This window comes from Salvelinus sp. IW2-2015, linkage group LG4p (assembly GCF_002910315.2).
Source record: "Salvelinus sp. IW2-2015 linkage group LG4p, ASM291031v2, whole genome shotgun sequence".
NCBI lineage: Eukaryota > Metazoa > Chordata > Actinopteri > Salmoniformes > Salmonidae > Salvelinus > Salvelinus sp. IW2-2015.
In genome coordinates this window covers 14,934,590-14,959,901 of record NC_036841.1, presented here as the reverse complement: position 1 = coordinate 14,959,901, position 25,312 = coordinate 14,934,590, and the positions used below count along the sequence as shown (strand labels likewise).

At 41.7% G+C, this 25,312-nt stretch overlaps 1 protein-coding gene across 1 annotated transcript; it reads left to right on the top strand.

Moving 5' to 3' along the window:
* Window positions 1-24,146, top strand: mlf1 (myeloid leukemia factor 1). The gene is made up of 7 exons (XM_023982618.2): window positions 1-181; window positions 1,495-1,657; window positions 19,227-19,313; window positions 19,495-19,635; window positions 22,342-22,501; window positions 23,096-23,243; window positions 23,462-24,146. The coding sequence occupies exons 1-7, from the start codon at window positions 135-137 to the stop codon at window positions 23,544-23,546; spliced, it is 831 nt and encodes a 276-aa protein (XP_023838386.1). The 5' UTR covers window positions 1-134; the 3' UTR covers window positions 23,547-24,146.
* The last annotated feature ends 1,166 nt before the right edge of the window (window positions 24,147-25,312 follow it).

Below are 25,312 nucleotides of genomic sequence, written 5' to 3'. Positions count from 1 at the left end.
TTCGATGGTAACTTCATTGACACCGAGCGCGGGGGGCTGTCACGTTCACACACCGGGTCGTAGGAGCCGCTTCATAGCAGGAGACAGAAAATAGATATTTCATACTTCACTTTCCCCGTCCAACACCCGTGGAAATGTTTAACAGTCTTCTCAGGGAATTTGACGAGGACCCTTTCTTGTCGTAAGTAGTATAATTATTCTATTCTGCCACTCATTCATTCGACTGTCTGAAGATTTTTCTCGAAAAATAATGTTTATTTTAAATACCAGTCAAAAGTCAACACCACTTTGAACATGACACATTGTCTCAGAAAATAGACAAGAGCGACTGTATGCTACCCACCCCGTGTCTACAATGACACTATGTAGGCTATTATCTATAATGTTATATTTTAAGAGCTGCATTCACAATCAATAGGTTGAAGATATTATTATGGGGAAATTGTGTGCCCAATTCCAATGCTTTGTTATCAGCATAGCCAAATTCCTTATATAAGCAGTTCCAGACTGAAAAACTGGTTATATCTCCAGGCCATCAGACTGCTGAACAGCTATCACTTGCTGCATGGCTACCTGCCTGTACTCTGCCCTGCACCTTGGAGACTTATGCCCCATGTGTATATATAGAGTCATATTCTAAATAATTTAAATGACAACTAAGGCACACCGAAGTCGATGTTTGATGTGTGTCAATAGCTACTGGTTAACATGTAGGCTACAGTAATAGCATGGTACTTACTACTCAAGGCATACCGGTGTCAGCAAAACATTGCTTCATGTTTTTCATTGGTGAATAGATGCTGTGACCCATTCCCCAGGATAAGTGAGAGAATGAAATATCTATTAAACACCTGGCCTAGATCCTTGTCATATCTTAGGCCTGCAATAAAATCTGATAAATGTCACCTTACAACCCCCATCTTCAGTCCACAAACCAGCCCTCCCCTTGCAATGCCCAGTTGCATGTTCTTGCTATTACTATTTTTATTATTAGAATTTTCTTTTTTAAAACATACATTCTACACAGAAGTGAAGCCGCTCCGAACACCCAAAACCTTCCGGTTGTCCCCGAACGCCCCCCATCCACCCCACATCTAGCTATGACTATTTGTACTATTTTCACACAGAAATAAAAATGCCGATCACTGATTTGACCTAAGAAATAAGGCGGAGCAACACTGCCTCCTTCATTGAAGTGTTTGTGGAGGTGTTCCACTAATTGATAACTAATATAACTACGCCTACTCATATTAATTGTGAATTTGGTTGTATGACAGACAGTAAATTATGAAATGGTGAATGCCTGGTGTTAAGAAGTTTCCTTCCCTCCTTTGTCTCCCTACCCTTTCCCTTATTCCAATACACAGCTCGTCAAGGTAGGACCATTTGTTTTTCACTCATCAGCGCAGTCATCAATTCTGCAAAGAATTACAGAACCGGCATCTCTGGGAACGTTGAGGCTAATTCCCTCTCTTTTCTTTGTCTTCTCCACAGGGATCCATTCCAAGCACACAATACCCGTGTACAACAGATGATGCGGAGTTTCTCAGAGCCCTTCGGTCGGGACTTCATGCCCAGTCTGACTGGCGGGCGGTACAGGGGCCACGTATCCGGGGGCCAACTCAACACTAGCATGGTGCCACGGGAGGACCACAGGGTGAGGACTGCTGCTTTGACTATGACACACTGACTGGGGTAGGGTAACTAGGGCCAATGTGTTGTTATGGTGAACCAGGTTAGGTCCCACACATAATAATAATAATAATAATAATAATACATTTGTAAAGTGCATTTCCTATGCTCAATGTGCATGACACAAGTAGCCTGGGAGTATCGATATTGGCTAAAGCACATACAGATCCTGACCAGGATATGTCAGGTCAGGAGAGGGTTGTTGGTTTGAATCTCAAACAGGTGACTGCTTCAGTGCCTCTAGTTTATACCCTATCATTAAGCTGGTCTTCTTACTTGGAGAGCATTTCCCTTTGGATTTGTTCTCCTTATCTGTTCTATCATGTCAACTCCTTATCATTCCAAACATTTGTCTGCACAAACAGATCTGGGACCAGGCTATGTTCTCTTGGCTTGAGAAACAGAAACTGGCGACCATACCTCCCAGTACATTGTAGATTCTCCCCATTCACTCGTACTCTCTTGGTGAAGGTGTGAAATCATATCCTTGGCCCAGGAGTTGGTCAGTTCCTGGTACTGGCGTACATACTGTCCTCTTAATCTATGTCAGTGAGTGAAGGAACCCAAACACCTGCACCACAACTCGCCCCCCTCCACCCACCCCCCTCATTTCAGCGTCCAGCATTCAAACAAACAAGAACGCTGACCAGCCGAAAGAGAGAAAAAAGAAAAGGGCTTAGGTTTACTGGGGTCGTGATGGAAAATGGCCATGGACGTGTAACCGGATCCCCCCTGCTGCCAGGTCAGGCCAGCGATGCTGAAGTGCATAATTATTGAACCTCTGCTGCTGCTTTGCTGGGGCACTGGAGAGTGTGGTGGGTTGTAGAAGGGCAACCCCCTCGCCTCTCTGGCCTGCTATCTTTGGCCTGAGGAGGGTATATTTAGAGCATTGTTCCACTGACACACTGCTTTCTCACTCAAACACACCAATGGCCCTCTTGAGGACCCTGCTGCCCAAGCTGTTGAAAAGACAAGTCAAAACAGACATGTTTGTTTTCATAGCTGTTTGGCCCATGGTTACATGCAGCAAATCAGGAAGGACACACTGTACACGTTTCTCACGACAGCATTGGTTATGAGTTTATCACAATCTAGTTCTGTTTTCTCATAGGCCTGAATCCTGACTTGAGATCCTTGAGCATAACGTTTTTGTGCAAATCATCCATTGACATTAATGCATGATTGCAAAGTTAAGCATGTGCAAAGTTAGGATTCAGTGTGTGGTTAATTTTCTCTGTAAATTTGAACAATACTGAATTATAGTTTCATTACATTTAAACACTAGCCTATTAGCTCAGCTTTGCAATGCAGTTAGATGCATTTTCTATCAGAAGGCAAATAGACCATGTAGGCTGGTGGGAAGGCCACCACATTTTTTTAGATACCCCTACCCGAGGTAGAACAAAGCACAACCATGTTTTTTCACATCCCTAATGTCTCCCATTTATGAAATGGATAGTTGTGTCCAAATATTTTTTGCAAAAGTGGTTAAATTTATAGATATTTTGACACACCCCCTAAATTCAAAAAGTACAGAATAATGCCTGGCTGTAGGGGGAATGGGCCGCATAAGCTCATGTAACCCAATATTGCAAGCTCTGATATCGCAACATTTTAAAATACAAGCAGTCAGTTGTCTGGTCTACATACATACACAAACAAACAGCATTAGGATATCGTAATGCATCTTGGTAATATAAACCCGTAAACACAGAGATACAATAGGCGGAAATGTCAGCTATAAATATTTATGATGAATGTAAGCTTTACTTTTTGCTACGTGCTTAAATTCTAACTTTCCATGTCAAATGTGCTCTCATTTAGTGATGTACAAAAGTACATACAGTTACACATGTTTTTTGATGTTGTGGCTAGTGTAATCTGCTCTAAGTAAAGCAAGTGGGCTCCGACATCGGAATTAGATTCGATTTTTTTCCATAATTGTATACAACACTCATGCCCATAAAGACTGATTTGGTGTAAATCCATTTTATTCGGAATCCAATATCCATGATTACATTCAAACACCTTCGCCTGCATATAATTTGCCCTTGTTAATTTTGGATTGAATGTGTTATTCTGTCTTTAAAAAGGTTTCATCTTGGCATATCTAGGACTATGGGTGGCACTGCCACTGCCTCTGTTGTTTGAATACCAGATCCAAATAGCTTTTCAATGTGTGTTCATGTTTCAATCTCATTCACACACTTACAATGAGCAATTCTGAAAAATATAATAACAAACCTTTGACGACACAAGCACATAGTAGCGTAACAGGAAAGCAACCTGTAATACAACATTCAGTCACTCTAGTAGCGTATATGTACAGCGCTAACCTTTTCCCTCTTTCCCCACTGAAACTAAGTGTGCATGGTTGATTCAAAGTCTTTGAGGTGACCAGGACATGAGTGTGTCCTAACAGGGTGAGGAGACAAAGTAGCCAATAGTGGTTGTAGTTCTGAGGCCTGACCAGCTTGCATAGGTAACTGGCCATTCTAGGCAAGCTATCCTTCCTGTATGACGGGCAGGATATTGGGGCTGTGTGGTGATCAGTTTCCAATTCTACAACAGTTGGGTGCAGACTCTCAGGAGGTGCAGCTTGCATGCCAACCAGGGTTGGGCTCAATTTGAATTGAAGGCGGTCAATTCAAGAAAGTAAACTGAAATTCCAATTCAATTATTGAAAAAAGGGCATCAATTTTCAATGACTTCTCAACAAACTGAAAAGGAAAAGCTATTCATGTAAAAAGTTTTAACATTTTACAGTTTAGAATTTTTAATTCAAATCACTTCCTGAATTGACTGACTTTGACTCATTGACTGACTTTGACTGACCCAACCCTGAAGCCAATGAGACCCTTTGACTCATTGGAATGTTATCTCAGCCTGAATGATTCTGGGGATACTTCAGTAGTGAAATGGTTAGTTGTCGGGTTGTGAAGGAGAGTCTGTGAAAGGGCTGTCACATACAGACCTGCCCATAGACCTTTCCAATGCTTAATTTAGTTTTTAATTTGTCACAAATCCTGCAGTTCACGTCCTACAAATTCCGTAATATTCTTCTGGAAGTCGGGTAGGATGATAATTTGGACGATATTGACTGTGGGTAGTTGGCTGTGAATACAGTCTGGGGCAGGACCAGGGGGAGATGAGGGTGACAGAACCAGTGATGGCGACCTCAGGAAGAAGTGTTATGATGGACGTAGCACAGCTCCACACACACACTGTACATTTAAAGATGATCCCTGGGCTTTGATGGACTGTAAAGGGTTTGCAGAGGAGGTGGCACTGGTCAAGCATGGTGCACAAAGACCACTATCTCACAGTCAATCCCCAGCCACCATACACAATCACATACAGCAGGGCTGCCCAACCCTCTTCCTGGAGATCTACTGTCCTGTAGGTTTTCAGTCCAACCCTAATTTAGCATATCTGATTCAGCTAGTTAAGGTCTTGTTGAGCAGCTATTTAGTAGAATCAGGTGTGTTAAATTAGGGTTAGACTGAACCCACAGGACAGTAGATCTGCAGGAAGAGGGTTGGGCAGCCCTGACATATAGCATAACCCACAGGACGGTAGATCTGCAGGAAGAGGGTTGGGCAGCCCTGACATATAGCATCTTTGTTTCAGTTTGACCATCCTAAGGGGCCTCTTGTTTGCCCTAGATGGCATATATCCTTAAAGGGATGTTGGGATTACTGCACAGTTTCCCAGACCAATGCATGAGTCACCCCAACATGAAAGCTTATTCTTTACATGCAAGTCCAGTTCCGGTATGACATGGGCTAGCCAGCCATCGCAAAATAGGTACATATGATGGCAATGCACGGCAGCACTTTCCAGGTGGCATTTTGGCTATTGAACGGCCTACTGACATGTGACAGTCCAATTCTATGGTGTCTCTGTCTGTAGTAACTGCCAGAGGGGAGGACTGTTTGTGGAGTGGACCTATCGAGGACTGGGAGATTCAGGATGGCATTGACATTGAAGAGGTGCAAATCCTATCATATGTGAAAGCCCAGTAAGTTGATGGCATTTCTCGTCAATGAGTGTCAGGTTGTGTTGGTTCAATGTGGGGAACACCTGCCTTATGAGCTTGTCATCATATGTGGTTACATCCTCCCCATACCTATAATGTCACCATGTCAACATGTATGGCGACTCCAGGGCAGACTGGGAGATTTGGGAAGGCCTTGACATTGGAGAGCTGCCATTCCTATGTCATGTGAAGGCCCACTAAGTTGATGGAATTTCTTGTCAATGAGTGTCAGGTTGTATTGCAAGAGTAGGGGCTGAACAAATAAAATCCACAATGAGAGTTTTCAGTGTCTGAGCCCAATTGTTTTTCTTAGAGCCGATGAGATTACAATAGCTACAACATAAACGTGTTAGTGTATGCATTTCTGTCAGGCAGGACTATGCAGCACTGAATGACAGCAAAGTTGTCTATTAATCAGCTAGCAAAAATCATAAATATTCATACTGTGCCTTCAGAAAGAATTCATACCCTTTTACTTATTCCATATTTTGTTGCGTTACAGACTGAATTCAAAATTGATTAGATATATTTGTTGTTTTCTCTCACAAATCTACACACTGCCCCATAATGACAAAGTGAAAACATGTTTTAGTAATATTTGCACATTTATTGAAAATGAAATACAGAAATATCTAATTTACATAAGTATTCACACCCTGAAGTCAATACATGTTAGAATCACCTTTGGCAGTGATTACTGCTGTGAGCATTTCTGTGTAAGTCTCTAAGAGCTTTGCACACATGGATTGTACAATATTTGACCATTATTCTTTTCAAAATTATTCAAGCTCTGTCAAATTGGTTGTTGCAAATTGTAGCAATGGCTAGATAACTATTTTCAAGTCTTGCCATAGATTTTCAAGCAGATTTAAGTCAGAACTGTAACTTGGCCACTCAGGAACATTCACTGTCTTCTTGGTAAGCAATCCAGTGTAGATTTGGCCTTGTGTTTTAGGTTATTGTCCTGCTGAAAGGTGAATTAATTTCCCAGTGTCTGGTGGAAAGCAGACTGAACCAGGTTTTCCTCTAGGATTTTGCCTGTGCATAGCTCCATTCTGTTTAGTTTTTATCCTGAAAAACTCCCCAGTCCTTAACGATTACAAGCATACTGATAACATGATGCAGCCACCACTATGCTTGAAAATATGGAGAGTGGTACTCCGTAATGTGTTTTATTGGATTTGCCCCTAACATGACACTTAATTTCTTTGCCACATGTTTTTGTAGTATTACTTTAGTGCCTTGTTGCAAACAGAATGCATGTTTTGGAATATTTTTTACTCTGTACAGGCTTCATTCTTTTCACTCTTTCAATTAGGTTAGTATTGTGGAGTAACTACAATGTTGTTGATCCATCCTCAGTTTTCTTCTATCACATCCATTAAACAGTTTTAAAGTCATTGGCCTCCTGGTGAAATCCCTGAGCAGTTTCCTTCCTCTCTGGCAACTGAGTTAGGAAGGATGCCTGTATCTTTGTAGTGACTGCGTGTCTTGATACACCATCCAAAGTGGAATTAATAATTTCGCCATTCTCAAAGGGATATTCAATGTCTGCTTTTTACATTTTTACCCATCTACCAATAGGTACCTTCTTTGCAAGGCATTGGAAAACCTCCCTGGTCTTTGAGGTAGTTCATGCAACTTATGTGACTGGTTAAGCAAATGTTTACTCCTGAACTTATTTCGAAAAACATTATTCCACTTTGACATTATGGGGTATTGTGTGTAGGGCAGTGACAAAAACATCTATATTTAATACGTTTTTAATTCAAGCTGTAACACAACAAAATGTGGAAAGAAGTGAAGGGGTGTGAATACATTCCTTCTATTGTATCTCTGTATTTACAGGTCTATATTTCCAAGATGTTAATTAGGATATACTAATGCTGTCTGTGTATGTAGTGCAGACAACTGACTACTTGTATTCAAAATCTTCTCAATATCAGAGCTTGCAATATTGGGTTACATAAGCTTATGTGGCCCTTCCCCCCTCCAGCCAGGCATATTCTAATTTTTTTTAGTTTAGGGGGTGTGTTAGAATATCTATCAATTTAACCACATTTGAAGTAAAATATTTTTACACATTTCAGACATGGGAGAGATAAGAGATGTGACAAAACATGGTTGTGTTGTTTTACATCGAGTAGGGGTACATTGGAGGCTCCTCAGAGCAGGACGGGGAGGACCATCCTACTCTGTGAATTTCAGGGGGAAAAAATAGTTACATTTAAGTTATCATTTTTAGATAAAACTATACTAAATATATTCACGTCACCAAATAACTGATTTAAAGCACACTGTTTTGTAATGAAGGTCTACATTGGCCTCAATGTAGACCTTCTAGAGGATAGCACGATGGTGTAGTCGGAGGACGGCTATTTTCCGTCCTCCTCTGGGTACATTGACTTCAATACAATACCTAGGAGGCTCATGGTTCTCACCCCCTTCTATAGACCTAATGATTATAATGACTTCCGGAGTACGTCCTCCAACCTATCAGAGCTCTTGAAGTATGAACTGACATGTTGTCCAGCCAATCAAAGGATCAGATTACACATTTGGTAATGAAAGCATAAGCTACAGCTAGCTAGCAATGCAGTATATAGAGTGTGGTGAGTAGTTGACTCGGGGTGAGAAAGATAATAGTTGAACAGTTTTGAACAAATTAACTTCATCAAAAATGAAGGAGAAGCAGCAGAGTTATATTTCATTGTACTTTTTCTTATTCTTAGTTTACCTTTCACTTAGCTAATGCAGCTAATTTAGCCTACTCAACAACCTGACTCAAACGAACAGAGTGGAATGCTATTTATGTTAGCTAGCTGGCTAAGGCTATCCAACACTGCAACTCTTCCAAGTCAAGGTAAGCTTTCTGTTTTATTGATGTATTGTCAACAGGGCCCGCTGGTGTAACTGCTAATCTGCTTGCTGTACACTACTGCCTGATTGTACACATGGATTGGATAGTGGGTTTACTAACACATTATTTCTAGTTTGTTGACAATAGAATTAATAAAATAAAATGTATTTTTACGGAAGCGAAGGTCGAGAGCAACCCAACCGAAACGCAACCCAACCAAGCCACACTGCTTCTTGACACAATGCCCATCCAACCCGGAAGCCAGCCGCACCAATGTGTCGGAGGAAACACCGTACACCCGGCGACCGTGTCAGCGTGCACTGCGCCCGGCCCGCCACAGGAGTCGCTAGTGCATGATGAGACAAGGATATCCCTGCCGGCCAAACCCTCCCTAATGACGCTGGGCCAATTGTGCGCCGCCCCATGGGTCTCCCGGTCGCGGCCGGCTGCGACAGAGCCTGGGCTCGAACCCAGAATCTCTAGTGGCACAGCTAGCACTACGATGTAGTTCCTTAGACCACTGCGCCACTCGGGAGGCGACAATAGCATTAATATGGTGACAACAATGTAGGCTGTGTAGCGGTTATGGTATAAATGTTTGTCTTGGAGAGGTTTTTGCGCCTTGTCACAGACAGCTGTTTTGTTGTGCACTGGAGTTCACAAGTGAAGGAGAAATCGTGAGAGCAAGTGATGCTGTGTGTTGCTGCTATAAAAGTGAACTGCGTGTGCGAGTGATTAAAGGTGTATTCAATTCTGTTGCAAAACAATTCTTAAATGGAAGCAAACAGAACAAAACAGGGAGGGACCTACCTAAATTTCTCCAATAGAAACTCTTGTTTTATTTGCAAAACAGAATCAATCAATCAAATGTATTTATGAAGCCCTTTTTACATCAGCAGTTGTCACAAAGTGCTTATTCAAAAACCAAGCCTAAAACCCTAGAGAGCAAGCAATGCAGATGTAGAAGCACGTGGTGGATAGGAAAAACACCCTAGAAAGGTTGGAATCAAGGAAGAAACCTAGAGAGAAAGGCTCTGAGGGGTGGCCAGATTGTTCTTCAAGATGTTCAAACATTCATAGATGACCAGCCGGGTCAAATAATAATCACAGTGGTTATAGAGGGTGCAACCGGTCAGCACCTCAGGAGGTGCAACTGTTTGGACTAATGATTACACACCCCAGATCAGCTAGATGCAGGCAAGAGTGTGCAAGGCGGTATTGAATGCATCACTGTTTGTCACCTTGATTACTCAAATTTGTCTCTCAAACCTTTGCAACTACGTTATAAACTTACATTTTTAGGCTAGGTTGTAGCAACTTTGTGATGGGTATAGGGCAAATTTCAGTATCATGTAGTAGGCTATTCATATGAATGACTCGTATGAATATTATAGTAATTATTTATATTATAATATAAATAAGGCCATGCTCATAAAAAAAAAAATCTCCCTAATCTTAAACGGCACTAGGGTTGCAAAGCGAGCCGTAGTTTACCAAAGTTACCGTAATTTTCAGTAATTTTGGTCATTAACAGAAAATCTATGGCAATCTATTGTAACTTTAGTCAATTATACTTGAATAACTTGTTTAAAAATCATATAGTATTCATTTTTTTCTGTGTCCATATTGTCCATGAGTTTTTAGTAAATAGACCATATGGTTCAAGAGAAAATATCCTAATTAATGAAAAAACATCTAATCAACAATGGCATTATTTTCAAATATCTCTGCAACTCTTCCAATATTAACTTTTTTTCACAACTGCTGCCACCAATTTGATAGAAAACATTGCCAACCAATGCATACTGATAAAATAAAAAATAAAAAAACAAATACAAGGGATATTTCAGGCTGAAACCCTCATTAACACCAATAATATGAACTCAGTTGATGGTTTATATTAATGTTTATATATATGTTTATATGTACATGTGATAAGACCAGAAAGAGAGCAAGAGATAATTAGACACCTGTAAAAATCGGGAGGGCCCAAAATGGCCACTAGATAACTTGTGATACATTAGATAAAATTCTTGAATGATACTAAAATTCTGGTAGTATACTGGTAAACTTAGAAAGTTTCCAGTAATATACCCTCCCTTTGCAACCTTAAACGGCACCGACCACCACTGCTCAAAAACTAAAGCCCTTTTTGAGGATTGGTCGATGGTCTAATGGTCATATTCATTAGGACATGAAAATGTTCTAAAACGTTTTGCAACAGATTCTGCAAATTTTCTTATTGGACAAGTTCAAGCTGTCTCTCCCTTTTTCAGTCCGTTTTCTTCCGTTTGGTGCCTAATGATCATGACCGAGATCTGTCTAATGGGCCTTTGCTCCCATTTCCCCTAAAGACACCTTCTCTCCCAGTATAAAGGTCTCATGATGACCAGGCAGCTGCCCTGCTTTAGAAGCCCTGAGGTGCTAAACTTAGTCCCTGTGTCCTTTCACTAATCCTGCACCCCTCCCCGTGTGCCCAGTATATTTATCCCTGGTAATTACTTTCAACGGACACCAGCCTCAGCTCTATCTTTCTGCTCGCGACCCTGTAACTTTTTATTAGTCCTCTCCTCTCTCCTCAGAGGCAAGCACGCCGAGTGGCCTCTTGTTGAGTACAGCACAGAGAGACTCTGTACTTTCCAAATGGCCCCCTATTCCCTAAAGTAGTGCACTACACAGGTCATTAGTAGAGCACTACATTGGGAATAGGGTGCCATTTGGGAGGCAGACACTGTTTTAGAGCGCTTTAAAGAGCGCTACTGTAGCTAGCTAGCTCACAGTCGAAGGTGTTGTTGGTAAGAGCGTGTGGTGCACTGTGCACAGCGGTGGCTAGTTCTGTAGCAGTGCGCTGTTGTAGGGATCTTTCAAAAGCTACTGGTGGATGCAGGGCCAGATTAAGAAATCAATGGCCCCTGGGACTTTGCTTTTTTTAAATATAAAATAGTTTCTATTGGTTCTACAGACTGATTAGTTTTCTCTTTTCAGCAGTAGGAATTTCTTTCCAAACTGTACATTTTTCCTGCGATTGTATTTTAAAATCTGCGAAAGGCAAAGCAACAGCTGCAACCATCCATAGAAATATAATCCATAGATGGCAGTTCGCATTCAAGTCAGAACTGGCATCCATTGCTAGTGTACCCATGAGATTAACAGTCAAATTGCCAGGGTAAGAGGTTACAAAACCCTTCTACGGAGTATATGTCTATAGCCACAATGCAACAAGCTGTATATTTGGCGTGCATGCTGCCCAAACTGTGGTCTTCCCAACTGTAGGCATACCTGTAACTGCCAAAATAATGGAAACACTTGAGTAAATGAGGGATGCAAAGTATACAGTGCATTCGGAAAGTATTCAGACACCTTGACTTTTTCCACATTTTGTTACGTTACAGCCTTATTCTAAAATGAATCAAATAAATGTTTTTCCTCATCAATCTACACACAATACCCCATAATGACAAAGCGAAAACAGGTTTTTAGAAATACCTTATTGACATAAGTATTCAGACCCTTTGCTATTAGACTCAAAATTGAGCTCCGGTGCATCCTGCTTCCGTTGATCATCCTTGAGATGTTTCTACAACTTGATTGGAGGCCATCTGTGGTAAATTAATTTGATTGGATATGATTTGGAAAGGCACACAACTGTCTATATAAGGTCCCGCAGTTGACAGTGCATGTCAGAGAAAAAACCAAGCCATGTGGTCGAAGGAATTGTCCGTAGAGCTCTGAGACAGGATTGTGTTGAGGCACAGATCTGGGGAAGGGTACCAAAAAATGTCTGTAGCATTGAAGGTCCCCAAGAACCCAGTGGCCTCCATCATTCTTAAATGGAAGAAGGAACCACCAAGAATTCCTAGAGCAGGCCGCCCAGCCAAACTAAGCAATCGGGGGAGACGGAAGCCAATCTTCAGTTAAAGACACATGACAGCCAGCTTGGAGTTTGCCAAAAGGCGCCTAAAGACTCTCAGACCATGAGAAACAAGATTCTCTGGTCTGGTGAAACCAAGATTGAACTCTCTGGCCTGAATGCCAAGCGTCACATCTGGAGGAAACCTGGCACTATCCCTACGTTGAAGCATGGTGGTGGCAGCATCATGCTGTGGGGATGTTTTTCAGCGACAGGGACTGGGAGACTAGTCAGGATCGTGGCAAAGATGAACGAAGTACAGAGAGATCCTTGATGAAAACCTGCTCCAGAGCGCTCAGGACCTCAGACTGGGGCGACGGTTCACCTTCCAACAAGACTACGCCCGAAGCACACAGCCAAGACAACACAGGAGTCTGAATGTCCTTGAGTGGCCCAGCCAGAGCCTGGACTTGAACCCGATCGAACATCTCGGGAGAGACCTGAAAATATCTGTGCAGCTACCCTCCCCATCCAACCTGACAGAGCTTGAGAGGATCTGCAGAGAAGAATGGGAGTGCCAAGCTCAAGACTCAATGCTGTAATCGCTGCCAAAGGTGCTGAGTAAAGGGTCTGAATACTTATGTAAATGTAATATTTAAAATTATTTTATTTTTAAAAATAAATTAGCAACAATTTCTTAAACATTTTTTTCTTTGCCATTATGGATTCTTTGCCATTGTGTGTAGATTGATGAGGGGGGAAATGGTTGAATCAATTTTAGAATAAGGCTGTAATGTAACTGTGGAAAAAGTCATGGGTTCCGAATATTTTCCGAAGGCACTGTATACAGTATATATAATATTTGTTTGTAATTTTTGTATTATATATATATATATTTTTTTCCCGTCCACTGGCCTGGGCCCAGTGGTTTCAGCACCGGTAAGCCCCTGCATTAATCCGGCCCTGGGTGGATGTTGTTTTGAGTTGTTCCTTTTGCTCTTCCATCTGCTTGGCAAGCGTGCTCTGGCACCCACTGCAGAAGGGTTAGCAGCTATGAAAGATGTTATTGCTCCGCTACCGATCTCAAGTATCACACATGCTTTAGTGAATCCGCACCCTATATCAGATACGTGCACACAGGAGCACACACACATCAGCACACGCACGGACGCATTCACGCACGTACACACACACACACACATGACCACACATTCACAGCATCGTTGAAGTAAAGCTGCTGTTTCTTTTGCCGGTTTGCTGAGCATTCGATCCCCCCCAGCCTGTGAATATGTTCCGTCTTCTCTCTCAAAGGTTGTTTGGCTGTTTGGGAATATCACATTCCCTTCCATCACACTCAACTACTTGCTTAGTTAATATCATCTTTCATAAGATACCTTGGATTCAGAGGAGTTGGTTTTATTTCGCTTCACTTTATTTTATTGCTCATTAAAGAAAATATCAAATTGTTACAGTGGGGAGAACAAGTATTTGATACACTGCCGATTTTGAAGGTTTTCCTACTTACAAAGCATGTAGAGGTCTGTAATTTTTATCATAGGTACACTTCAACTGTGAGAGACGGAATCTAAAACAAAAATCCAAAAAATCACATTGTATGATTTTTAAGTAATTAATTTGCATTTTATTGCATGACATAAGTATTTGATCACCTACCAACCAGTAAGAATTCCGGCTCTCACAGTTGAAGTGTACCTATGATAAAAATTACAGACCTCTACATGCTTTGTAAGTTGGAAAACCTGCAAAATCGGCAGTGTATCAAATACTTGTTCTCCCCACTGTATATTTTGGTTAATTTAATTTCACTGCTTTAATTAAAGCCAAGAATAAATCTCAGCTTTTTATATATCTGTCATAATAAAAAAAACTTTATCATGTGTTTTGATTTATAAAAGGAAATGGGCACTTTGTCGCTAAAGTTACGCCTACTCTCTGTATCATCAATCTGCTGACCAGTTTTTTATTTTTTATTAGGATGGCATCTTTAGCCTCCCCAGTGGTTTATAACAGTTCCTCGAACCCATGCCTTCACAGCTCGCATATCCCTCCAATCCCTGAGAGCTGAAATAAAAGCCCTATGCCCTGGCCTCAGTCTGACTCATAGCTCCACTTTAACCAGCGAGAGGGGGGAATAGAGTAAGACGAGATGTCATGACAGGCTGGGAGGGGGGAAAGGGGACTATGAGTTTAAAAAAACCGAGCAGTAGCACAGCCGCCCCCAAAATAATGTGTTAAAGCCCCTCCGAGTCAATGCTTTACATTTTGCACGATCAACCTCTGCGGCCATCAAAAATATGCCTGACGTGGGAGTGTAACGGGCATTTCTTAGTTTATACATGCTAATCAGAGATATAATTGGCCCGCCGTGCTACGTACAGGCCTATCAGGGGCAGCGAGGAGCGTTTTACATCACCCTGACCTTTGGAAAAGAGCTGAGCGAGCAGCCGAGATAGACCCAGACTCTCCGCCCCCCCCACCCATCTGCCCACCCGTTGGGTTTTTTCAGAACGAGGATATGTTTTCAGTGTTAAACCCCCTGTAATCCATGGCAACGGGTCCCAATTACATGGAGAGCATAGCTCTCTCAACACCCTCCAGGCTGAGCTCCAGCCACCAGCCCAACCTCTCTCCCTCTCTCTGGTGTCTGTGTCCACATACGGTGCCCCTGGCTTGGGTTGGGATGTTTGGGATGCCTGCCCAGGCCTCCAGGGGTTATAAACACCCTGGACTAGAGAGTCAGGGGAGCAGCGGCTCGGACTGAAATAGTCTTTCTCCCAATTTGCACATTCAGCAGGTTCTAGGCCCCATGGAAATGTGGGAAGGGCTAAGGTTCAGATTCACAGTGTAATATAACAAGAAAACAAAGCTAAAGAGACTATAGACTACATTCTGAGAACAAACTGAATAGATGTGTAAAGACGGACACTATTTTGTATATGAGCCTGCCTGCCTCAGTGGTGCTTTGCTTTCTCAGGCTTCTTTGTGCGTGTGTGTGTATATGTGTGTGCTTATGTCTGTGTTGCTGCTGCTCTTCACTCTATGTTCATTCTGTATTGTACTGCTTTTCAGACGATAAGCCAGTCGCTTTTGCCTTTTGGCTGTGTTGATAGCACGGTTAGTACGGCAGACTACTCAAATGCTATAATGCAGCACCATTCCTTGTTTCAGCCTTAAACTGACCATTGGCAAGTACTAACCCTCCTCACCTACACTATATATTTATAGACACACACAGCAAGTTTGAATCTAGCTGAAGTTATCGTAATACCGTAATATTTGTTATATTATTATTATTTGACCCTGCTGGTCATCTACGAACATTTGAACATCTTGGCCATGTTCTGTTATAATCTCCACCCGGCACAGCCAGAAGAGGACTGGCCCCTCCTCATAGCCTMGTTCCTCTCTAGGTTTCTTCCTAGGTTCTGGCCTTTCTAGGGAGTTTTTCCTAGCCACCGTGCTTCTACACCTGCATTGCTTGCTGTTTGGGGTTTTAGGCTGGGTTTCTGTACAGCACTTTGAGATATTAGCTGATGTAAGAAGGGCTTTATAAATACATTTGATTTGATATACTGTGAATCTGAGCAAAGGCCACATTCACAGTGCACATGTGCCATGCCAAATTGGTAAGATGTGAGAGTATGCATGCGTTTACCCCATACCAAGTGTATGTGTAGGCTTACTAGGCTACGAGTGTGTGCGTGCGATTGTATCTACCAGTATCAGTGTGCGTGTGGTCATGCACACACGGCCTGGTTGTTTTACGAGCTGGTTGATCCCTCCTGTTGATGGTGTTGGGTCAAATATTACACCAGCTGGCACCCACAGCGGGCCAGATCAACTCTGCTGGCTGGCTGGTACCCATGGTGGCTCAGCCTAGCGCTTTAGCTCACTCTAGCAGTCCTAGGAGGCCTGTGGTTAGTTACTGTAACTTACACTCCACTACAAGAGAGACTAGGATCATGTGGTTGGGTCGAGTATTGTAAAACAGTCAAAGAGCTCTACCCAATGACATGCACAGGATGTTGATTTAAAGCCCTATTAGCCCTGGTAAAAAGTTATGCACTATAAAGGGGATAGGGTGCCCTAACGGACGCAGCCTAAAGCTACTCTAACTTATCAGTGTGATTTTTGCAGTTGTGATGTTTTTTTCCAAATCACAAAGGTTGCATATGCCCAACTAATGCACGTTACTAAAGCATATCTATCCACTGAGATGGAGATGCAGAGTAGGTGAACAGATCTCCACATATGTGGTTCCCACCATGAAGCATGGAGGAGGAGGTGTGATGGTGTGGGGGTGCTTTGCTGGTGACACTGTCTGTGATTTATTTAGAATTCAAGGCACACTTAACCAGAATGGCTACCACAGAATTCTGCAGCGATACGCCATCCCATCTGGTTTGCGCTTAGTGGGACTATCATTTGTTTTTCAACAGGACAATGACCCAAAACACACCTCCAGGCTGTGTAAGGGCTATTTGACCAAGGAGGAGAGTGATGGAGTGCTGCATCAGATGAGCTGGCCTCCACAATCACCCGACCTCAACCCAATTGAGATGTTTTGGGATGAGTTGGACCGCAGAGTGAAGGAAAAGCAGCAAACAAGTGCTCAACATATGTAACTCACCACCTGGATTTGGTCTTATGTAGCAAAATGTAAAATTGTCTTTTTTACATTGGATAAAAGTAGAGACTCAGAGCTACAACATGGTATATCATACACTGCATTTTTGAGGAACAATGGGAAAGTAATTCTGCTTTGAAAGTTGATACATTTGTTAACTCACTTTTGAGGAAATGGTCTTTGAATGTTTTGGTATCTAGAGCTTTTTGTCTACACCCATTCAGCATCGTTCACACCCTCTTAAGCTTTAGCCCCACCCATKTCGTTTAGCTCTCGGAGCGTTCAGAGCGCACACCTAACGTTCTGGCCGAAGATTTGTTTACCTCTGGATAACACGGAAACAGCCTAACCAGCTCTGCTGGCAACAATTTCATTACGCTTTTTTGCCAAAGTTTACTGACACCGGCCATATTCAACGGGTGTAATAATGTCATACACGTAACGTTAGCTAGGGAGCCAGCCAGCTAACGCTAGCTAGCTAAAAGTACACTTTAGCTTAAGACATGTAGCTAGCTAGCTAGGTAAACAACATGTAAGATCACACACGTAACGTTAGCTAACGAGCCAGCCAGCTAACGTTAGCTAGTTAAACAACAATGAACATAGTGCCAAATCATGTTGTTACTACCCTGCACGAATCTGCTGGGAGCTAACCAACCAGGTTCAATGTTAGCTAGCTAACATTAGGCTCTAACTAGCAAAGCAAACGGCTCTGGGATACGAATAATAACGTCATACACGTAACGTTAGCTAGAGAGCCAGCCAGCTAACGTTAGCTAGCTAGCTAACAGTACACTTTTAGCTTGAAAGGAAACCACTTTTGTGTAATATCTGAAAATGTAGCTAGCTATCTTACCTGTATACATCATCATGCATGATGGATGCGTTTCCCTGTCACGGATGCCATGCCACAGTTGCCCTTAGTTTGAAGATGTAATCCGGAGACCGGTGTTTTCTCCATCTCTTTAGCTATCATACTCTAATTCCACTGATTTCAAAACTCGATCCTCCAGAAAGTGGAGAGCAACCTTAAAAAAACTAAAAAACAGCGTTCGACAGGATTGCCAACACAGACTGACCAGCTCCAATAGACAGAAGCCTTCTATATGGCAGAGCAATCCGAACTCCTCTCTCGGCATGTCCAGCCCACTCATCTCAGCCAATCATGACTTGTGTGAAGGTTGCTCGCTTTTTCTGTGTCTTAACCAATAAGGCTCGTCATTTAAAATTTTTATTCATTTTTACAGACATATAAGTTTGTTATTAAGGCACATGAAAGTTCACGTTCCAGAAGGCCTTTCTGCCAAAAAACGCATTTTGATCAAAATAACAAACTTTCAAATGGCTCTCCTGTGAAGTCGTGACTCGCGTTATACGCCTAGTGTCTTGAAACAGGTCACGTGGGAAATCCTTCTAGACCGTTGAAAAAGCATTCCACATGAAGCTGGTTGAGAGAATGCCAAGAGTGTGCAAAGCTGTCATCAAGGCAAAGGGTGGCTACATTGAAGAATATAAAATATATTTTGATTTGTTCAACACTTTTTTTTGGTTACTACATGATTTCATTTGTGTTATTTTATAGTTTTGATGTCATCACTATTCTACACTGTAGAAAATAGTAAAAAAGAAAGAAAGAAAAACCCTTGAATGAGTAGGTATGTCCAAACTTTTGACTGGTACTATATATTTAACGAGTATTGGTTATGTTTTAGTAAAAAATGACAGCATACAGTGTTCAGCTGCACACTCTGATGACGTCAGAATGTGTCCACGCTCCAGGCGGACAAAGGAATCACTCTCCGTGTATCTCTGATTGATGAAAGATGTCCAATATAGTGATGAGTGAAGTTAGCCTACATTTCTAAATAGATTTTAACAAACTAGATTATGATTATAATTGTTAAGCTAATGCGCTATGGTGTAAATCCTTACTTTAGCTTAAGTCAAGCATTCACCCAGTCATGCATTGATGTCAATGGGAAAATAAGTGGAAATTAGACTAGTGGAAGTTTTGCCCCTATGATGGTACAGCGTGGAGGGAGATTTTATATTGTATGGTATATGGATGTCTGTTGTAATGGTGGTATGGACCATAAAGTTAGTTTTGAATGGCCCATTGTTCTTGTTCCCTCTGCAGGACATGGAGTCGAAGAATCCATTCAGTATGTTGGACAGCATGATGTTCGGCGTGAGGAACAGGATGGAGGACATGCACAGAAACTTTGTGAGTCACGTTGTGTCTCTTCTCAGACCCCACACAGCCCATACAAATAGAATTACTAGAAGGGTAATAGTATGAATTAATTAATTATATTTTTATGACAGACTTTGTTCATCAGTGTTTTAGCATGTGGGTTCTACATGGCTTTATACTCACGTCAATCTGTGTGTGGGTTGTTTTCCAGGAGAACCTGTCCACAGACTCGAACGGCAACACCAACGCCCACTCATTCAGCTCTTCCTCAGTGATGACCTATTCCAAGGTTGGAGACGAACCCCCCAAAGTGTTCCAGGCCTCCTCCCAGACACGGCGCGCCCCCGGCGGGGTATGTACACTCAAGTATGGCCAGAGATACTGCTGAGGGGCTGGGGGAGGGCTCTCCAAGCTGATACTGCACTGAACACTAAGGAGGAAGTTGTTTACGAGAACAGCAAGCACTCAGAGTAATATAGAGAGTATAAGAAGAGTTTAATTCCAAAACGCTATACAGTGATCCCTCGCCACTTCGCGGTTCACTTATCGCGGATTCGCTATTTCGCGGATTTTCATAATGCATTTTTTTTTTTTTTTTGGTGCATTGTGCTCTGCATTCTGATTCGCTAAAAACTCACTCCCGCTTCTTGTATCAAAACATGCTACGAATTGTGCTATCATTTTGTCGTCTCGTGCAGTTATGTGTACGTACATAAAACAGCTTGGCAAATTTACATTAAGTTGGCCAAATTATCTTGTAATTTCGAACATCTCCTAAACCCATAATGTCGACGAAACGGCCTACACGTGAGTCACTGTATTTGTATACATGTAATAGTTGCTAATTGTAAAAAAAAAAAAAGTTTTCTATTTCGCGGATTTCACTTATCGCGGGTCATTTTCGGAACGTAACCCCCGCGATAAACGAGGGATTACTGTATATCCATTTATTAGCTTTTATTGTTTAAAGAAATTATGAAAGAGATTGGTGTATTTTTTTCTCTATCTAATCATGGCATGGGGATGTTCAATGACAGACATGCACAATATTTGTTTAAACTATCACTTGATGGTTTCATTTTAGAGACAAATCAATTTTTTTAGCAAAATGCTTTATATTTCTCTCAGAGAAATAACTAGTACTGCTAGGTTTTACACAAGCAAATGTAACAAATATTTTTTTGTTTATAAAAAACTGGACAAGTTATACATTTGTTGACAGTAATATAAGTATGTATCTGTATGTAAAACATTTGACATTTTAGTCATTTAGCAGATGCCCTTTCGTRGGGGCATGGAGTCAACATGGGCCAGCATCTTGTAGACTCCAATGGTTCCCACAGTTGTCAAGTTGTGGATGTCCTTTGGGTGGTGGACCATTCTTGATACACAAAGGGAAACTGTTGAGTGTGAAAAGCAGCAGCATTGCAGTTCTTGGAACATTAAAACTGATGCGCCTGGCACCTACTAACATACCCCGTTCAAAGGCACTTAAATCTTTTGTCTTTCACATTCACCCTCTGAATGGCACACATACCACAATCCGTGTCTCAATTTTCTCAAGGCTTAAACATCATTATTAAACCTGCCTCCTCCCCTTCATCTACACTGATTGAAGTGGATTTAACAAGTGACATCAATAATGGATCATAACTTTCACCTGGATTCACCTGCTCAGTCTATGTCATGGAAAGAACAGGTGTTCATAATCAGTGTATAGGGTTTTGGGAGATTCTTTTTCATCCACCTAAAATCTATGAAATTGTAGACCTCCACAAGTCTGGTTCATCCTTGGGAGCAATTTCCAAACGCCTGAAGGTACCACGTTCATCTGTACAAACAATAGTATGCAAGTATAAACACCATGGGACCACGCAGCCGTCATACTGCTCAGGAAGGAGACGCGTTCTGTCTCCTAGAGATGAACGTACTTTGATGCGAGAAGTGCAAATCAATCCCAGAACAACAGCAAAGGACTTTGTGAAGATGCTGGAGGAAACGGGTACAAAATGATCTATATCCACAGTAAAACATCGACATAACCTGAAAGGCCGCTCAACAAGGAAGAAGCCACTGCTCCAAAACCGACATAAAAAAGCCAGATTACGGTTTGCAACTGCACATGGGGACAAAGATCGTACTTTTTGGAGAAATGTCCTCTGGTCTGATAAAACAAAAATAGAACTGTTTGGCCATAATGACCATCGTTATGTTTGGAGGAAAAAGGGGGAGGCTTGAAAGCCGAAGAACACCATCCCAACCGTTAAGCACAGGGGTGGCAGCATCATGTTGTGGAGGTGCTTTGCTGCAGGAGGGACTGGTGCACTTCACAAAATAGATGGCATCATGAGGCAGGACAATTATGTGGATATATTGAAGCAACATCTCAAGACATCAGTCAGGAAGTTAAAGCTTGGTCGCAAATAGGTCTTCCAAATGGACAATGACCTCAAGCATACTTCCAAAGTTGTGGCAAAATGGCTTAAGGACAGCAAAGTCAAGGTATTGGAGTGGCCATCACAAAGCCCTGACCTCAATCCCATAGAAAATTTGTGGGCAGAGTTGAAAAAGCGTGTGTGAGCAAGGAGGCCTACAAACCTGACTCAGTTACACAAGCTGTCAGGAGGAATGGGCTAAAATTCACCCAACTTATTGTGGGAAGCTTGTGGAAGGCTACCAGAAACGTTTGACACAAGTTAAACAATTCAAAGGCAATGCTACCAAATACTAATTGAGTGTTTGTAAACTTCTGACCCACTGGGAATGTGATGAAAGAAATAAAAGCTGAAATAAATCATTCTCTCTACTATTATTCTGATATTTCACATTCTTAAAATAAAGTGGTGATCCTAACTGACCTAAAACAGGGAATTTTTACTAGGATTAAATGTCAGGAATTGTGAAACTGAGTTTAAATGTATTTGGCTGAGGTGTATGTAAACTTTCGACTTCCACTGAATGTCTGACACAGCAAGAGTTTCCTGATGCTGGCTTTCTCAGTCATTATTGTCCATCGCCTCTTTGGTAACTCATTCTGATTGGCTGTCCCCGTGTCTAGATTAAGGAGACTCGGCAGTCCCTGAAGGACTCAGAGAGTGGTCTGGAGAAGATGTCCATTGGACACCACATCCAGGACCGAGGACACGTGCTGGAGAAAAAACACAACAAGAAGACAGGGGAACGGGAGCTCAACCAGGACTTCCAGAATCTGGATGAATGTAAGTCAGTTGTAGTGTAAGGGGGTCAGCATCCCAAAAAAAACCCAAAGGGTAATACTTTACTTTAACCCTGCAGGTAATATGCATTATGATGTGGTTCTAATGCACTGTAAGACATGAGGTAAGAATGTGTCACCCCCTTATGTCTTATCATCTCATAATGATCGTTACTTGAGTCTGTTGAAAATGTCCTACATAAAGAGACATAACATATTATAAGCCTTATAATAAAACATCACAAAGGTGCATACATGCTTATAACAATAACACATAATACTTGCGGTCTTTAATTAAAGTGTTACCAATTTATGAAGTGTTTTTTATGATGCTTTGATGATTATTTTAAGGCATATAGGTTATCAGTGTTCGATGAATAGTCATAAACAAAGACATAGGAGAATCCTCTGATAGTAAATTCTATCCCAGCTCTGTTTGGGGTTTATATAGTCTGAGACATTCAGTTATGTTCCTATCTCAGAGAAAATAAGGTATTCAAATTCCAAGGAACTGCCCCTTGCCAGGTTAATCACAGCATCCCACAGAGTGATACCTAAACTGTTCCTGACCCCTAACCTCTGCCCTTTCCCCTCATAGCCGAGGCGCAGTCCTTTGACGAAGAGTGGCAGCAAGAGGTGTCTAAATTCCGACCATTTGCCCCCAAGTCCAGTCTGGAGGCTCCCAAGCCTAAGGTGGTGCACCGGGCAGCCCTCACTGCCGCCACCGGCACCGACCAGGGACGTAGGTCAGTCATCATGTGTCATAGGTCATATGACACGTAGGACAGATCCGCTCGAGGAGGAGTGGCCGTAAACCAAAACAAACCATTTCTGGATGCTACATCAGTGAACATTTTGGTTATGATTGAAGTGTCAAGTATTATACTACAGTTGATCAATGGTTTATTGAAATGTGGGTTGATGGATGAATGATTTATGTCTGCTTTCTCATTTTCCCCCTCAGGGACAAAGCAAACCCAAAACCTGAAGGAAGGAAGATACACATTGAAGATCTCAAAGTCAAAGGATCAGGCATGGTGAAGCAGTAGAAATGTCTAGCAAATAAAGCTACATCAGGCAACAACTCTTTGATGCTTTTACCTGTCTCCAAGACAAGTTTGGTTTCCAGGTATTTTGTCTCACAGAAAATCAGACAATGACCCAGTTGTTATGCTTTTTACCCTTTCATTTTCACACTAACAAGTAAAGTAAAGAACACTTGTCAAGTCAGGCACTTATTCTGTCAAAGTAGATCCACACAAGCTTCTTCCAGAAAGCTCAGGACTCCTGTGGAAGTAGCATTAAGACAGGCACACATAAGCTACTAGCGATTATATGTGATATATGATTTCAGAATCATGACATGAGAGCAGACATGTGTCACATGTTATATCATTGGGCATCAGATCAACAGCAATGTTATCTCAGAAATACTATCCTTCTGCTTTTGGAAATGTCATGTTCACATTGTATAGATTGCATCAAAAGGAAACAAACGTATATATTTATGCAGTTAGACATTTGAAGTCCATAAGTGCACTTAGACGTCAAACTTGTGTGCTTTTTATGTGTAGTGGCCATTGTTTTATTAATGTATTTTACCTGCTGTAATCTTTGTAAAAAATGATAATACCCTTTTTATATTGTTATTTGACATGGGGTTCTCTTGTTTTTCACCATGCTATTAATTTATACCATAAAACACAGAATTTATGGTTGGGATGAAAGTGTCCGGTTCATTCTAAAATATTCTTATCATGGTATTCTTATAGCTTGAACTCATAAGATCCTCAATTTGAAAAATAAATATTTCATCTCAAAAGCAAATGGTAGCGTAGTCTATTCTTAAAACTGAGTGTGTTTTTTTAAGGTTCCAAAACATCCTTGTATTTGATTAGTCATCAAGCAGTGTGTTTATCACTGTATAGGAGCACTGCTGACTGTGCCTGTGTGTCAGATACATCTAACAGGGTATTTTTGGAACAGACCTGTCAGTGACTCAGATGTCTGAGGTCACACACAGATGTTATGAACCCAGCGCACTCTCGCATCACGTGCCCCATCATGTGCTCCTGATTTAGTTGAACTTGTCTCCTCGCATTTATATCAAGTGTGAAAATATATTACGGAATCACCTATGATGTTAACTCAACAAATTTCCATATATGCAGGCTTCTCAATTAGAAATGAAGAGGCAGGGGAGGGAGAAGAGCAGTTAGGTCCGAGGGGTGCCTTATTGCCTCAAGGTTTCACAGGACAAAGTGGCATAACTCCTCTGTGTTTATGTAACAAAGTATATGTCCCATCTATCTTAACAGGGCTGCAGAAATTAGCCAGGTCAGTAATATCATCTGGGTGTTAGGATTCAGAAGGAATGTGTTAAGTGGCGTCCTCTCCTCAATTTGCACTGATCTAACTGTGACAATACATAATAGGTAAAAGAGATTCAAATGCTGGCTCATGGATGCCTACCAAGAATTTGCTTTCCCCTGCCCAGTTCCATCACCTCTGGGCAGATGAAGGACAGGAGACCGTTTAACTATTTACCTCTAGTCTAGCAAAGCCGTTTCATATCTCGTCAAAACGTGGGTGTCCGAAGCTACCTTACCTCAAACATCTTCATTTGTTCTGTGACAGACATATACTGACCAAAAATATAAAATGCAACAATTTCAAAGATTTTACTGAGTTACAGTGCGTTCGGAAAGTGTTCAGACCCCTTAACTTTTTCCATTGTTGCGTTACAGCCTTGTTCTAAAATTGATTAAGTCATTTTTTCCCCCTCATCTACACACAATTCCCAATAATGACAAAG